The 17,510-nt window shown below is 29.1% G+C and overlaps 1 protein-coding gene across 1 annotated transcript; it reads left to right on the plus strand.

The window, feature by feature from the left end:
• Positions 1-11,474: 11,474 nt before the first annotated feature.
• Positions 11,475-12,621, plus strand: LOC18094615 (ethylene-responsive transcription factor LEP). Its single transcript, XM_006368952.3, has 2 exons — positions 11,475-12,371; positions 12,530-12,621. Exons 1-2 carry the CDS (start codon positions 11,582-11,584, stop codon positions 12,619-12,621), a joined length of 882 nt encoding a protein of 293 aa, XP_006369014.2. The 5' UTR covers positions 11,475-11,581.
• Positions 12,622-17,510: the final 4,889 nt, after the last annotated feature.

Here is a 17,510-nt window from a genome sequence, read left to right on the forward strand (position 1 = left end):
CATTGATTTCATGGGCGTGGTTTATATTATAGCACCACTGGCGCTCTGCGATGCTAATTTTGCAATAAGCATCATAGCCGGCACCGGCCATGGGACCCATATGAATGGAGGAGCACTATATGATTGGAAGCCGACCAACCGCCTTTTATTTGATTAGTAATAATTATACATTAATTATGAGCATAAGACAACTAAAATAAACCCTGCTATATGTTAGTTATGGAAACAAAGACACAAAGCCAACATCTTATAACTTGTGAGGATAAGCATGTTTTGATAGAATAATTCATTTGCACCAAAGTAAGCTACAACTTGGAAATGATTAATGCACTCCTGATGTCATTTTCCTCGTATCAAACGATAAAAAAAGGGGGGGCATTTCTCATGAATCAAGCTAGTTTGATTTTCCACAATGTTAAATATTTTTATTGCGAACTGAAAAGTTTATACATGCATATATTTAATAGAATAAATAAAAAATTATATATGTTAATAAATAATAATAAATCTATTAATTACAATTAAAAATTGAGTTGGGAAGCTAAAATAAAAATGTTATTTAAAAAAAACAAATTGAATATTTGTTTTAATTTCAAATTGGATCTCAAAATTTTTAATTCAACACAACATCAAAATTTATTTTTAATATTGTGAGAGCCCTATGTTAGAGTCAATCAAAACAAAACATCAAATTCAATCACAAATAAATTTAATATGAAATGATTAAATTAAAAATAAAAGAATCAAGCGACAAAAAAATAAAAATAAAACATTATGGGTAATTATTGCAACTCTTAGTGGATTGTCTTTTTTCTATATTGTTTTTCCATTATTATTTTTTTAATATTTCTTTCACCTTACATTGTTTTACATATTTGTAATTTCAAACATTATTTCATGGTTTATGGAGCATCAATTTTATGAAACTGCACTACAATTGTTAAATGAAAAGCAAAACGATACAATAAATAAAATTGAATGAAAAAGGGACCCAAATAATAAAAAGGAGTTGAAAGGTCCCAAATAATAAAAAGGAGTTGAAAAAAATAAAATAAACTTGAGGTGGTTTTTGTTTTTATATAAATCGTGTATTCCACTTCAAATGTATAGATAATAATTAGCTTTGTTTTATATATATATATATATATATATATATATATATATATATATATATATATATATATATATAGTCGATAATCCCGTCATGATTGTGACGGGGACGTCCATTTCAAGAGCTGGCAATAGCATCCAAGTCAATGAGTTACAATCTTCCTTTAGAGTATCGATAAGGTTCTTGTGAAATTAATTCTCAGTCTTGAGAAGCTAATTAATTTGATCAAACCATATTTCTTTCTGCTTCAATTTCTGATTTAATTACTATAATCGAAAATGGAAACACGAAAGTGATATATTACAAATTTACATTTGCACTTGATAATTAAACACTAGGTATTTACGTCCTCTAAGTCTCTAACAATTAATTGTAATTTTAAAAGAAAATTATATATATATATATATATATATATATATATATATATAAAATTATATATAGCAGACGTCTAACAGATAAAATTTACGAAAAACATTCAAATTAATGATGATAATGGACTGTTTTTCAAGGCACGAATCCTTCAATGATGAGAACAGTATCAAGAAGAGAGATGTGGAGTTTTCTATGTTGAGTGAGTCGGCAATTATTTATTGATCATGATGTGGATCTGTTTCATTAAACGTATATTAATCTACATAAGGTTTCAGGACAACATTAAAATAAATTGTGGTCGGTATTTAAAGTCCCACCGAAAAAAAGGAAAAAAATGTATACCTATTTGAACTTTGAAGCCGTATTTGGGTGACTAGTGGAAAAGCTTGCCATCTCATCTTTATTTAAAACTGGTTATTTTTTTGTTTTAAAAATATTTTAAAAAAAATTATTTTTTTTTAATTTTTTGTTTTTAATTATTTTTTTATGTTTTTATATCATTTTAATGTATTGATATAAAAAATATTTTTTTAAAAATAAAAATACATGAATTTTACTATATTACTTAATTTCTGCGACGTGGAAGTGTTTAATGGAAGTTTTGTTCATCGATCTTTAAAATAATTTCCACTTCTTATTGAAATTTTTCTAGAAGAAAACTTGTCATTGAACTTTGCAGACCTAACCTGTTTTCTCTTCTAAGAAGCAGACTGTTCTGCTGCCTTCCAGGCCCAGATTATCAACTTGTTGTCATGTGCCCGTTCAAATAATTTGATGGATTTTCTTTCTAATTCTTGGCACAATATATATTTACCCTTCACAAAAAGATAAATAGTTACACAATCGATTAGATATGGTATTTTAATCCGGTGCAACGGCTTTTCGTGCGATGCCGCGAGTTATTTTTTTTGCATAAAAATATATAAAAAAGTTAAGATTTAAAAGTGTTAGGTCTTTCTGCAAAGCTATACTCAAGAGTCTTGGGTTTGGCTGCAACGCCTGACCTAAGAGTAATATTTATAATATTAATAATAACATTAAACTTGCATGACCCAAGTTTAAGTGGGTTTGGCTGCAATACCAGATCCAATAGTCTTGCATGTAGGTCTGGCTGCAAGGTCGTGTCATAAAAATGTGATAATTAAATAGAAAAAAACAAAGAAAAAAACTAATGAAGAAAAAGAAAAAAAATCTGAATTCCTTCAAAGCAGGTTAACTCGTCAAACCTTGGATTCGTGTCGTGAAAAATTGATAACTAAATAGAAAAAAAAAATTGACGGGTTACCCAAAATTAATTGGGTTAACCCATCAAACCAGGTTAACCCGTCAAACCCGGAATTCGTGTCATGAAAGTTTGATAACTGAATAGAAAAAAATTGAACATTAATAAACTAAATTAAATGAAAAAAATTACTTAAAAAGGAAAAAACCAAGACAAACAAAAGGCATCGGTCTTTTCACTGTGGATTGCACTGTGCAATCCACAGTCAAAGGCATAAAAACAAAACAAAAAAACAAAAATTCTTCAATTAGCCAAACCTAAGATAACTAAATAGAAAAAATGCATCAACCAATAACTAAATAGAAAAAAAATCATATTAATGAACTAAATTAAATAAAAAAAAATATTAATTCAAAAGAAAAAATAACAGAAAAAAAAACTTATAAGAAGGCATAAGCCGTCAAACCTAAGATCCGTGTCATGAAAGTTTGATAACTAAATAGAAAAACATTTAATATCAACAAACTAAATAAATAAAATTAATTAAAAAGAAAAAAAAAGAAGGCATAAACCTTTTCACCGTGGACTGCACTGTGTAGTCCACAGTGAAAGGCATAAAAAGAAAAAAAAAAGCAAAAAACAAAACTAAAGGCATCAGCCTTTTCACTGTGGACTGCATACAATATTAAAAGATGAAATCGGAAGAAAAAAACTCATGAGAAAAAAGAAAAAAAATTTGAATCAGCTGAGTTAACTCGCTAAATCAGGTTAACCCGTCAAACTTGGGATTCGTATCATGAAAGTGTGATAACTAAATAGAAAAAAAAATTAATATTAATGAACGAAATTAAAAAAAAAAGATTAATTAAAAAGGAAAAAAGCAAAAAGAAAAAAACATACAGGAAGAAAAAAACTATTGAAGAAAAAGAAAAAAAATCTGAATCAACTGGGTTAAACCATCAAACCTGGGATATGTGTCATGAAAGCCTAATAATTAAACAGAAAATTTAATATTAAGAAACTATAGACAAAAAAAATAAACTAAAGGCATAAGCTTTTTTACTGTGGACTGCACCGTGCAGTTCACAGTAAAAGGCTTAGAAATGAAAAAAAAGGAAGAAAAAAACAAAGTCATACGCCATGGGTTAATTTTTTTTTCTTGCATAAAAAATATCAAAAAAAGCTAAGATCTAAGAGTGTTAGGTCTTTCTGCAAAGATATACTCAAAAGCCTTGGATCTAGCTGCAACGCTTGATCCAAGAATAATATTTATAATATTAATAATAATATTAAACTTACATGACTTAAGTTTAAGTGAGTCTGACTGCAACATCGAACCCAAGAGCATTAGATATGGGTCTGACTATAAAGTTGTGTCATAAAAGTGTGATAATTAAATAGATTAATTAAAAAGAAAAAAACAAAGAAAAAAAACCAATAGGAAGAAAAAAAACTAATGAAGAAAAAGAAAACAATCTGAATTAATTAGGTTAACCCTTCAAACCAGGTTAACCCGTCAAACCTGGAATTCGCGTCATGAAAGTTTGATAACTAAATAGAAAAAACAATTGACGGGTTTACCCAGAATTAACTGAGTTAACCCATCAAACCAAGTTAACCCGTCAAGCCTAGGATACGTGTCATGAAAGTCTGATAATTAAATAGAAAGAAATTTAACAATAACAAACCTAACTAAACGGAAAAAACTAATTAAAAAGAAAAAAAAATTAGGTTAACTCGTCAAACCAGGTTAACCCATCAAACCCGGGATCCATATCATGAAAGTCTGATAACAAAATAAAAAAAATTTAACATTAACAAACTAAATAAAAAAAAAATCATTGAAAAAAAAACAAAAAAAAATTAAAAACAAAAAAAAAGAAGAAGACAATTCTATAATATAATAATTATAATAATATAATATATTAATAAGAGGAAAGTGAGAGGCGTGGGGAAAGCTACAGTACTTTCCCATATTTTTTAAAATATTAATTAATGTCCAATAAAAATGATTTTCTTATCAAGAATTAGACCCCTTGTCCTTAAAACTAAAATGATAATAACTTTGAGCAAATAATTTTCTTGCAAATAGTTCTTTTGGACCCTAATAATCCAACTTTTACAGGATACACTTTCTTTAAAAACTTTAAAAATATACGAACTGAAAAAACAATTGAATTCAATATGTCTCTAAAAAGTACAAAAACCAAAGATTTATAATAGAAGGAAAAAAAAACAAAGCAAAACCATAAGCAAAGAAGCTAGAAAAACACAGGAAAAAAAGGAATTATAAATTGTGTAGAACACCCTCTCCAGCTCCTATCTATACTGGAAATTAGAGCCAAACCTAATAGTTTTGTTTTAAAAACCAAATGTTTTTTGAGAAAATAATTATTTTAGGAAGAGAAAGGTTATTATCGAGACTGTTTATTCATGGACTAGTAAAAAAAATGTGCTGGCAAAAAAAAAAGAATTCTTTGTGGGATTAAATTGTTTTTTGCAATAGAACCAACCCCATGTAAATAAATGAGAAAAAAACAATTATTAACAATAGCTAAAAAAAACTAGAAAAATCAAGAGATAAATGCAGAACAAAATATCTAATATTGCAACATAAAACAATTACCATGTTGTGTTTGCTGAATTGATTTATTAAAATTAATATTTTATTTAACCAAACAATAAGAGAAATAGACACTCACATGAAGTTTATTGAATAATATATAATAAAACAATATTGTGCGAAGTTAAAATATTTTCAAAAGAAAAGTTCATCTATATAAAAGATAAAAGAAATTATAGATAAATTAGAATAATATATTCAAAAATTAAATACATATTAAAAAATTAAAAAAATCTCAATTAAAAAAAAAGCTAAATAAGCCCCTCGAAAAATTCACACAGGAGGGATGCTAATCAAAACAAAATATATAAAATATTAAAAAAATACCAATTAAAAACAAAGAAAAATTAGAAAAAAAAAATAGCATGAGCATTGTGATTTAACCTGCCAAACTTGTGATCCAGATTATAAACTCAATGAGGCTGAATAGTTTTCTCTTAAATTTATATTCAATCTATATATAAAATTAAAAACAAAAAAGACCTAAAAAAAGCATAACACACTCGGGGCATTACAATGAAGAGACTAAGCATATGGGTAGGCCTTCAAGCTTAGGCCAACGTGTTTAGGCTTAATTTTATTTTTTATTTTTTATTTTTTCAAAGGGGTGGGCAACATATTTTTTGAAAGAAAATAGACAGATGATGTGTTATCTGCGAGCCTAGATTTCGACCATATGATGGCTGAAAATCAGGGTAGTGTTTTTTAGGCCTTCAAGAACCAATTTTCAAGCCATTTAAACCCAAAAACTCCTTACCAACTCCCTTATAACTCTTATAAACCAATCCATCTACCCAAAAACCCAAAAAAGGATCAAAAACCCCGAACTCAAACCATGTTAGATTTGTTTTTCTCAACTTAGATATATTTTTTCAAGCAACATTAAGGCTTCAAACAACTACCACCAAACCCCTCTCATCGCATTGAACACGTGGACACAAAGAACAACCATATTTTAGGTGAAAAATGGCGTTAACGATGATTTTCTTTCTCATCACCAGAATCCAATGATCTCTCTCTCTTCTCTCTAACCAAGGACTGAAAAATGATAAAAATAAAATTTTGTACTAAAATATGATTTTCAGAGTTTAAAGGAACCTAAATTATATAAATTGTATTATTTTTAAAAATTGAAGACCTAAGTGTATTTTTTTCAAAAACACTGAACACACCACTCCTTATTGACGTCTTTTTTTATTTTAGTCTCTCTTCTTATAATTTCATCATTTCTTAAGAAATAAAAAATAATTGGCCCTTAATTAGGATTAAATCGTCTAAAATTAAAGTTTGGGGACCAAAATAAAAATTAGAAAAAATAGTAATATGTGAGTGTGAATAATATTTTTTTAACAATGAAAAGGTTGCACCTTTTAGATTTTTACTAGATCTTTTTGCCCTCGTTATGCCGCGGGTGGGTCAATTTTTTCTAACATAAAAAAATATATTCAAACAGTGATAACCTGAGTGGATCTAAGTTAACTTAACTATCCTGCGATCCAGGATAAACCAGAGGAAGGAAAGGGAAAAAAAATTGAATGCTCAAGGTCTAATAGCTTAATGTTAAAGGATGAAATTAAAAAAAAAATCAAATTTAAATCAGACTAATCTTTAAAACCAGCAACTCTGGTTATGAGAAGACCAAAACAATTCTTGAAAAAAATTATTAACCATCAAAAAATTAAAAAGAAACAAATGGTAATAAAAACAATGAGAACTAAATATGGTATAAAAACTAATGAGAGAAAATAATGTGGGTCTTAATCAAAAAATAAAATAAAAAGAAAAATGATAATGATAAGAAAGAGCAATTAAAAGAATAAGAACCAAAACTGGATAAAAAAACAAATGAAATAAAATGTTGAGGGAAAAAAATGAAAGAAAAAAAAAATTAAGAAGAGGATAAAAAAGCAATAAAAAATAAGGACTTAATCTGAAAAAAAAAAGATAAATGAAATAAAATGTTGAAAGATAAAATTGAAATATATATATATATATATATATAATCTAAAAAAATTCAAAAGAAAGAAAAATCAATCAAAAGAAAGAGGGTTATAATTGAATTTTTGTTCCATTATTTTTTTTTATCAAAATAATATCATTTTTACTTTTTAGCCAAATAAAATATCAAGCGATTAGTTAGGGGAAAATCATGTCAAAATCCATCGATTAATTTTTTCCATTAGTTTTTTTTTATCCAAATAATATAACTTTTACTTCCTACACAATAAAAAGTTTGATTGACCATAGTAAACCTAGTCATTCAACCGAACCAGTGTCTCAGGACATGACGGGGATCAACTCCTGAATCGGGTTTTAAAAGCATGATAAAAAAGCTTCCAATATGATATGAAAATTCAATTGGATAAAACAATGAGGGATGAAATAGACAAAAAAAAATCATGGAGATAAGTCAAAATAAAAGGATTTGTAATAAAAAAAATAAGGATCAAATTCAAGAAAAAAAAATTAAAATCAAATGATTAGGGATTAAATTGAAAAATAAAATCCAATCAGAAAAAAGATTAATAGCAAAATAAATAGAAATAAAAAGAATAAAGATCAAATTTGATAAAAAAAAACATAAAAAATCAAATGACAAGTGATGAAATTAAAAAAACAAATAAGTCAAATTCAACACAATTAAAATATTGTGAACCACTATGCAATTTTACCAGGCTGACATACTTTTTGAGGTGGAGAAGAGAGAAAGGAGAGGGAGGAGAAAAATTATCACTGGAGTTCCATCATATTGTGAAGGTTGACACGCGCCAGCCCACCGTGTAAAGGGTTGGGCGATGCTTCGGACACCACCCCGAAAGGCGACAAACAACGTACCATCAGGAGGCGCCACACAAACCAGCCACTTTTTTTTATTTATCGAAAATACCTCTTAACCTTAAGCCAAAAAAGTTGATCTCAAAGGCTATACGGTAATTATACTATATAAAAAAAAAATATGAAAATCACCAAAAAAAAAAAAACCCCTCAATTATAAGCTGTGTTGGTTTTTTTTTACAGGATCATGGGCGTAATTACTCTATGTGCATTGAAGTGTGAAGATATTATTTTAGCCCTGGGTTTGTATTCAATCCTTTGTTTCTTGAATGACAAAATCATCATTATAATATGAATTGCACCGGTCATAATCCATAATCAAACACTAGGAGGTTTTAGCTTTATGTATCATATATAATGTATAATAATTCCTCGAACTAATTAATGGAGGGTATTTAGTGAAAAGGCCACACAGTTCGTTCGTTCATGCATGATGCCAAGTAATCGGTTTCCTCGTAAACAAGCATGCCTGCGTGTTTCTCTCACATGCCACCCAACAAGGTGGCTTGGCTTCATTTGGAGAAAACCATGATAAAAAGCCTAACCAATAATTGAAAAAAAGGGATAAATTAAGACGTGGCTTGGAAAAAAGAAAAATCGAGAAATATCATATCGATTTTTCCTTGCACAAACTGAATGCACATGGGTGAGCAATGATATTCCATGCACACCCACTAAAGAGCCTGCATAAACAAGATTATATTCCAAGATCCAACGTTAGAAAGGCCTTAATAGCCAACCCTTGATGCTTTTCAAGAGCGATCATGCAATGATAGACGTCCTTGTGAACCACATGATAATGGCAGTCCAAAGCAATGCACTTATCAGCATCATCTTCATGGCCCCTCTCGAGACTTTAAATTTGGACTATTATAGAGAACAAATGTAGATACTCTGACAGTCAGGAGGCCTGGCTCAACATCAAAATCAAAATATTGAAAAAAGTTGTGTTTGGCATGTGGGATTAATGCTATTCTAATGATTGCCTTCATTATCATCTGCAGTTTTTTTCTCCAAGAGAAACCCAGTTTCGTAAAGGTAGCTTTTAATTAAGATTTCTACCAGAAAATCACGAGTCATACATCGTAGAGGGGCTTGGATCGATCATACTTCAATATTGTTTAAAATATTTGAAATTATTCATCATATCAACCGTTAGTTAATATGATTGTTTAAAATATGATTGTTCTAATGATTGTTTATATCAACAGCGAAGAAGCTGCATATTAATTCTCAAGTTTTTGAAGAGATGAAGTAATTATAGAGGCCATCTAGACTGTTTTGTTTATTTGTTCTCACATGTATATCTTGATCCGAGGAGAGGCACCTGAGCTCCCTCCATCCGCATGCAGTTATCATGACTGGCCACTGAAATGTGAACCTGAACTTTAAATGATGAACCTTTTTAATTTGGTTGAGACTCCCATTAGTGATGATCTATATCTTACTGCTAGATTCTGTGCAGTGTCCATGATTAGCTTCTCCTCATTCATGCATGATTTGATACAGCACATGTAAGAACTTTGGACTGTATGCGATATCCATAAATGGACATTTGTGAAATTAATTGTTAACACCAATAAATTACTCTGATTGAGATTAATAATTAACATGGTATCCAAGAGAACATGCTTCTATGGCCTCCAAATATGTAATCATGTTGACCATTTATATTTTTTTTTTTTCTCATTTTAACTTGCTATATTCTATGATCTATCCCAATCATTTGAATTCAGTATCTTATTTTTCGACAAGGCCATTTGATGATAGAAAGTCAAAAACCTGGTTTTACTAGATTGGGAGACAATGTTATATCGCAGGCTAGCTAGATCAAACTTTTCCTAACATGAAAAATAAATAAAAACTTAAGCAATGTTAGAGTTTTTTAAAATTGAAGAAAAACTCGAGATCTAGATGATTGACTTAGCTGGGTTTATAAAATTTGGTTAATTTAATAATATTTTTTTAAAAAAAGATAACGACATTAAATAAATCAAACTATAAAAAAATAACAATGATTAACTATAAAAATTAAATGCTTATCAATATCATAAGAAGATATTCTTTCAATATTCTTACAAGATCTTCATTATTTTATTTGATAACAAAGAGAAAATTAAATAAGAATGAGATAATCTATATAATAAAATGAAAAAAAAATCAATTCAAAAAGAGATTCACAACTAAACAAATAGAAATTAAATGATTGAGTATCAAATTTAATACAAAAACAAAATTGTAGAATACCTTTAAATTTTAATAGATCAAGCTCGAATACCGAGGAGAGGAGAGAGAAAATAAAGATTAGAAGAAATACAGGCTGTTGGCGCCAAATCACCCCTTTGCCGCCACCACACATCATCTCAAATGGAAGATCTTGATATGCTGCTTCCAACGCCATTATAGGAGCTGGCTTTTGGCCTCCAAGAGATGCCGCCTAAACACAGTAGGCGTTTTCTACCCGTGAGCGCGTGCGTTATATTTATTTACCTTAACCCCCATATTTATTTTATTTTTAATTTTGGTTTTTTAATGTTTAATTGTTCTAAATATACTAAATTTTATTTTATTTTATAAAATCAACAGAGCCCCTTAACTTTTTCTCAATATTACAAGATTATTCTATCATGGCTAAGAAATTAAACCAATGACTTTTCGAGAACTGTCAAGAAAGACCATTGGCAATTAAAATTTGAAGCCCCATTAGGCTATGTTTTAGTTTTAGAATATACATGAGTGTTCTTATTTAGATTTCTTCGTATAGTTATTGGTTACTGCAAGTTAATGGTAGAAAATAACATTACATTTAAGTTTGTATATATGGGCATCATAAATTAAACCAATATTCGACATTGATTTAGTTGGAATTTATTCCTCTTGACCTGAATTTTAAGACATGTCTGAAAATATAATAAAAATTATTTTTTAAAATATTTTTATTTTAAAAATATATCAAAATAATATATATTTTTTAAATTTATTTTTGATATTAAAATATTAAGACAATCTAAAAATACAAAAAATAATAATTAATTTAAAGTTAAAAATCAGTTCAAAAAACAACTACGATTGTATATGAGTTTTTCTCTCCTTACAAACAAACAAATAGAAATTTCATTGAATAATTATATTTACTTCTTTATATATAAATAGATTTACAAGCAGGCCATTTGTTACATGAAGACATGTTAGGAAAAACTGAAGATATCGAGGGCAAATTCTGTAAAGGGGAATGGGCATGCTCTCTTATATAAATCACTGACTTGAACAACGAGAGGCAAGAAGACAACATCGACCAACACCAGTAGTCAAGAGAGAGAAAAGGAAGTACATGCATCACTCTTGCAAATTCTCTCTCTAGTTCCTTAACTTCCTCTATCATCTTAGAAAGAAAGAAGAAGAAAAAAACCTTGGCAGCATGAATCCATCTTCATCAAACAGAAAAAAGAAGCAACCTCAACAAGTACAGCAGGAACCAGGTACTGGATTAAGGTTTCTAGGAGTTAGGAGAAGGCCATGGGGAAGATATGCAGCAGAGATAAGAGACCCTTCAACAAAAGAAAGGCATTGGCTAGGCACCTTTGACACTGCTGAGGAAGCTGCCTTGGCCTATGACAGAGCCGCTCGCTCCATGCGCGGTTCTCGTGCTCGCACAAACTTTGTTTACTCTGACATGCCTGCTGGTTCTTTTGTCACATCCATTATTTCCCCTGATGAACAACAATCTCTACAGCAGCAGCAACACCAGCAACATAGTGATAATAATAACAACCTGTCTTCATTATTCATCAATGTCCCTCCCTCTCATGATCATCAGCCAGACTCGACTCCCATTTTCAACCAGGATTTTAGCTCCCAATGCCATTTGGAAGAGGGGTTTTCTTCAATGACATCTGGTGGAGGTTTTTGGAGCTGCTCCAGTAATAATACCTATAATCAACAACTAAAACATGTTATTCAAAACAATGTGCTTCCTCATGATTTTCCTTCCAATATATCTCACAGTTCGGATTATAATATGAGTCAATGTAGTTGGACTGATTCGTCAACTTCGGGGTTGATGGGTTTTGAGGACCAGACAACAATGACTAGTGGGTTTGAGTCAGTGGGGAGTAGTAGTGGTTCGTATTTCGGGTTTGATTCTGGAGAGTATGTGCACAGTCCACTTTTTAGCAGGATGCCCCCAGTCTCAGATATGGTACCAGATGGTTTTGATTTGGGCTCCTCTGCTTATTTTTTCTAGCTAGCACTGAAACTGATTTGGCTTGATCTTGGTTCTTGATCTTGCCAATTGGATACTGATAAGAAAGACTCAAAGCAGTTGAATCTTTCACTCTCAACGAATTTCAGTTTCTGGGTTTTGCAGGTGCATTGGCTTCTTTGTTTTCATGGTTTAACGTGACATTCAACGCTTCCTTGATCAATCAATGCCAGAGCCTTGGCATTGAAGAAAGATAGTGACAGAACGAAGATTGTTTCTCCATTAATCCTGAAACAAAGAGACAATCAATTATCGATGGTGTGTATATGTAACGATTAAGGAAATCATCTGGAACAGCAGATTAAAAATTTAAGGAACTGTTTGTGGTCAAGAAATCAGTGATGAAGGAGGACTTGTATCTAATGTGTTTCTCACTTTTCAATAGAATTTTGGAGTGAAGTTTATCTATCCCAGGAGTCCATTTGTTTGCTTTGGCATCACTGTATCTAATGTGTATATGTAAGTTTTCTTTATTTTTTCAATATTGTATAATTAACTCCCTCCCTCCCTCTCCCTCTCCCTCTCCCTCTCCCTCTCCCTCAATTAAGTTGAAACATTTGACTGGCGAATAACTTTTTTAACGATACAAATAAATTTTCAAGTTGTTTTATTTTGCTTCAAAAAAGTTGTCGTTGCTAAACTTCATGTCTACGAATTTCAGAAACAAATTCCAAACCCAAAAAATTGCCGATAATAGCTAATTTTATATATATATAAAATTGTATTGGGTTGGATTTAACCCATAAACAAAAGTCCTGATCTGAAGGCAACACCTAACAGAGGTTGCCTAGCCACCATATCATAACCTCCTGCGTCTTCTAGCATCAAGAATTAGAACCTGAGCCAAAACCACATCTTTTCTAGCTCCTAAATCAAACCTTTAACTTCCGCAGGCCATGCACTCCTCACGATTTGCAATGGAGCAAACCATTTGAGCCATTTTGGTATCATCATCATCAGAACTATATATCTGCTTCCAGCTTCTTATTGCCCGTGAATTAGAGAATTTCTTTCAATAAAATACACAAATAAAAATGGTAGAAAAATAGTGATTATCACAAGTCATTAAGAACACGAGATGACATGTCCGAGCGCTGCCACGGGCTTATAAAACAAATGCATTTGATAGTGTTATAATTGTGAACCAGCGCTAGATAAGTAATATAAATTAAATGTATGATGGAGCAAATATTTCATGACGAAAAAAAAAAGTTATGTTGGTGATCAAAAACTTAGAGACCGAACAAAATGATTTGTAGCAATCTACAGTGTTTTGTGAGGAAAGATACAGTGCTTTCGCTACATGATTTAACTTTTTAGTTAATAAAAAGAAAAAAAAATACAAAGCTAAATTCTCTACCAACTTAATATTAAAAAAAAACCAACAAAGATAATTTTGGAAGGAAAAAAACCCATGAGAAAAAACATTGTAGCAATTGACAATGTTTTGTGAGAAAAACTATAGCGTTTTTCCCAATAAAATAAAATAAAAAACCATTTAGAGAAATATTGTAGCAATCCACAGTGTTTTGTGAGAAAAACTATAACGCTTTCCTTATATGATTTAGCTTTATTGTAATTATAATTCTTAACCAACTCAATATTAAAAAAAAATCGACAAAGATAATTTTGGAAAAAATCATAAAAAAATCACATGGGAAAACACTGCAACAATTCACAGTGTTTTAAAAAAAATTACAAAGCTAAATTCTTAATCAGCTCAATATTAAAAAAAAAATTTGACGGAGACAATTTTAGAAAAAAAATAACAAAACAAACAGAAAAAAAAAAAATCATGTTGGAAACACTGTAGCAATTCACAGTGTTTTGTGATGAAAGCTACAATGCTTCCCCACATGATTTAGCCTTATTTGTAATGACTTGTAATTGTAATTCACAAACAACTCAATATTAAAAAAATAAAATTGAAAAAGATAATTTGAAAAAAATTATAACAAAAAAAAAACATGCGGAGAGACACTGTAGCAATCCACAATATTTTATGAGCAAAGCTACAATGCTTTCCCCACATGATTAAAATTTATTACAAAGTTAAATTTTAACCAACTCAATATAAAAAAAAATCGACGAAGATAATTTTGGAAAAAAATATCACAAAAAAAAGAAAACACAAAAGAAATTGGAAAAAAACCATGTGAGGAAAAACTGTATCAATCCATAGTGTTTTGTGAGGAAAAACTTGTATTTACTTGTAATTGCAATTCTTAACCAGCTTAATATTTAAAAAATAAAATTGACAAAGATAATTTTAGGGAAAAACATAACAAAAACAGAAAAAAACCATGTGGGAAAAAACACTGTAGCAATCAACAATAATTTTCAAGGAAAGTTACAGTGATTTCCTCACATATTGTAACTGTAATTTTTAACCAGCTCAATATTAAAAAATAAAATAAAAAAAGATAATTTCGGAGAAAATCATAAAAAAACCATGCGGAGAAACACTGTAGCAATCAACAATGTTTTAAAGGAAAAAAAATTACAAAACTAAATTCTCTTTATCAGCTCAATATTAAAAAAAAATCGACAAATATAATTTTGAAAAATAAAAAAATAAAATAGAAAAACTATGTGGAAAAACATCGCAGCAATCCACAGTATTTTAAAGAAAAAAATTACAAAGCAAAAATGTTAACCATGTCAATATTTAAAAAGTAAAATCAACAAAAATAATTTTGAAAAAAAAATAAATGAAAAAAGAAGAAAAAATAGGAAAGTTGAAAAAAAAAGAGAAAAGGGAAAAGTTAGCAAAAAAAAAAGAAGAGAAAAGCATTGTGGATTACCAGTGCTTTTGGGTGTGGAGGAACAATGATTTCCCCACACTCTTTAGTTATATGTATAAAAAAAAAAATAGGAAAGTTGAAAAAAAAAGTAATTTTGAAAAAAAAAGAAAAAAGAAAAAAGTTAGCAAAAAAAAAAAAAAGAGGAAAGCATTGTGAATTACTATTGTAATCCACAGTGCTTTTGGGTGTGGGGGAACAGTGATTTCCCCACACCTTTTAGTTATATGTGTAATAAGTATCATCAATGATATTTGATTTATGTTTTTTTTAACTTTGTGTTGAGTTATTTTAAGTTAAAATTCTATTTATGAATATTTAAAATTTTAAAATTATATTTAAATGCTTAAAATTGTGTTTGTATAGCATAATTTAAAACTAATTTATATTTATTTTTGAATTGAAATCTTGTATAATAAATTAATATTTTAAATTATTCGTACACACAATGTAGGATTCCAAAATAGAATATCAAAATGCTTTAAAATTAAAATTTATCATTCCAATAAAAAAACAAAACACCAACTAGAATTATATTACTTATTGCTAAACCATGAAATCTTAGTAGCAACCATACCAATATATTTGAGTAAAATGTTATTATATATGGTATAATGACATTTTTAGTAATTATTTTATTGTATATATTTAGCGGCATTTATTTAGTTTTAAGGGCATTTGTAACAATTTATTAGCAATTATAATATAATTTTATCAACATTATATTTAAAGGCATTTTAATCATATTTGAACACAAATATTTTTATATCCAACGAGTAAATATATACTATAATACCACTAATTTTAAAAAAAAATAAAAATCACATTTTAGGGAGTAAATCTCATTTAATCTTAGTGATTTATAATTAATTCATATTTACAGTTTAAATGGTTCAACATAAAGTTTGATTAATTATAGGTATATTGCTGTTTATAAAATATTAAAAGTTATAACACTAGTTTTAGAAATATATGGATTAATAGTTTTAGAAATATATGGATTAATAGTTTTAGAAATATATGGATTAATAGTTTTAGAAATATATGGATTAATATGATCTCTGTTCACATTGTTAATTAGCCTTTTCTCTCTCTCACTTCGGCCCTGAACGTGTCTGTAAAATAATTCCTTTTGCAATCAAGTTGGGCCTCTATATTTTGCCCTCGTCTTGGTCCTGGGCAACCGGCTGCTCGTATTCAGGCTTCGTGCCTTCCGACCTATAAATTTATTCAATTATTATATATGTTTTATAAAAATATAAAATTTAAGTAATTGGTATTAGATTTTACGTTGTCGCTACAAAAGGGAAAACAGGAAAATATTTTTGTATCTTTTTGATTATCGAAAAGATCAGATTAGTCATTAAAATAATAAAAAGATTGTGGTCATTATTTGAAAAACCCGTTTAACATTGGAGAAACCTTTTATTTTAAAATTTATTAAAATAATATTTTTATTTTTATTTTTTAAAATTTATTTTTGAATAATCTAAAACACAAAATAAATTAATTTAAAACAAGAAAGTAATTTAAAATTTTATAAAAATACTTTCCAACTTCAAAACCAAACAATAAGATTAATAGAGATGTAACCCCACCTACCTAAATTGTGATCCCAATTGAAGTGCATGGAAACAGAAGAGGAGACTATACTCGAAAATTTATTGCCACAGGATTATTTTCTACATTATCGAAATTAAAGATAATTGAGTTGGAATGATGTTTGCAGACCCCACACAAACCATTTATTCATAAGTAAAATCATTCTTTAGAGCTAGGCAGAGTCGCAGACCTAACAATTAGACGCGATTCTATCTAAGTTTTTTTTTTTTTTTTAAAAAAAAAAAAACATGCTCCTATAGACGGTTGGAGCAAAAAGGCAGACATAATAAAACAGGGGTAAGTAAAAAAATTAAAAACTTCATTAAATTGAGAAAATAATAAAAAAAAAAAATTAAACTATGAAAAAAACCCGATTAAACCGATTAAAATTTAAAAAAAACCAACCGGTTCGGCTTCGATTTTATAAGCCTGAAACCAAAAAAACTGAACCGAACCGAACCCGAACCGAAAAAATAGAAAAAACCGAGCCAAACCGGAAAAAAAAACCTAGCCAAAACTGAGCCAAATAAAAAAACTGAGCCAAACCAGTTTGAACCGGTTTTTGTTCTAAAAAACCGGACCGGACCGAAACCAGTCGGTTTGAACCGGTTTCAGTTTTTTTAAAAAAAAATTTAGTTTAGTTATTTTTTTATTATAAAAACCAAACCAAATTGAAAATTATC

This window comes from Populus trichocarpa, chromosome 1 (genome assembly GCF_000002775.5).
Source record: "Populus trichocarpa isolate Nisqually-1 chromosome 1, P.trichocarpa_v4.1, whole genome shotgun sequence".
NCBI classification, from domain to species: domain Eukaryota; kingdom Viridiplantae; phylum Streptophyta; class Magnoliopsida; order Malpighiales; family Salicaceae; genus Populus; species Populus trichocarpa.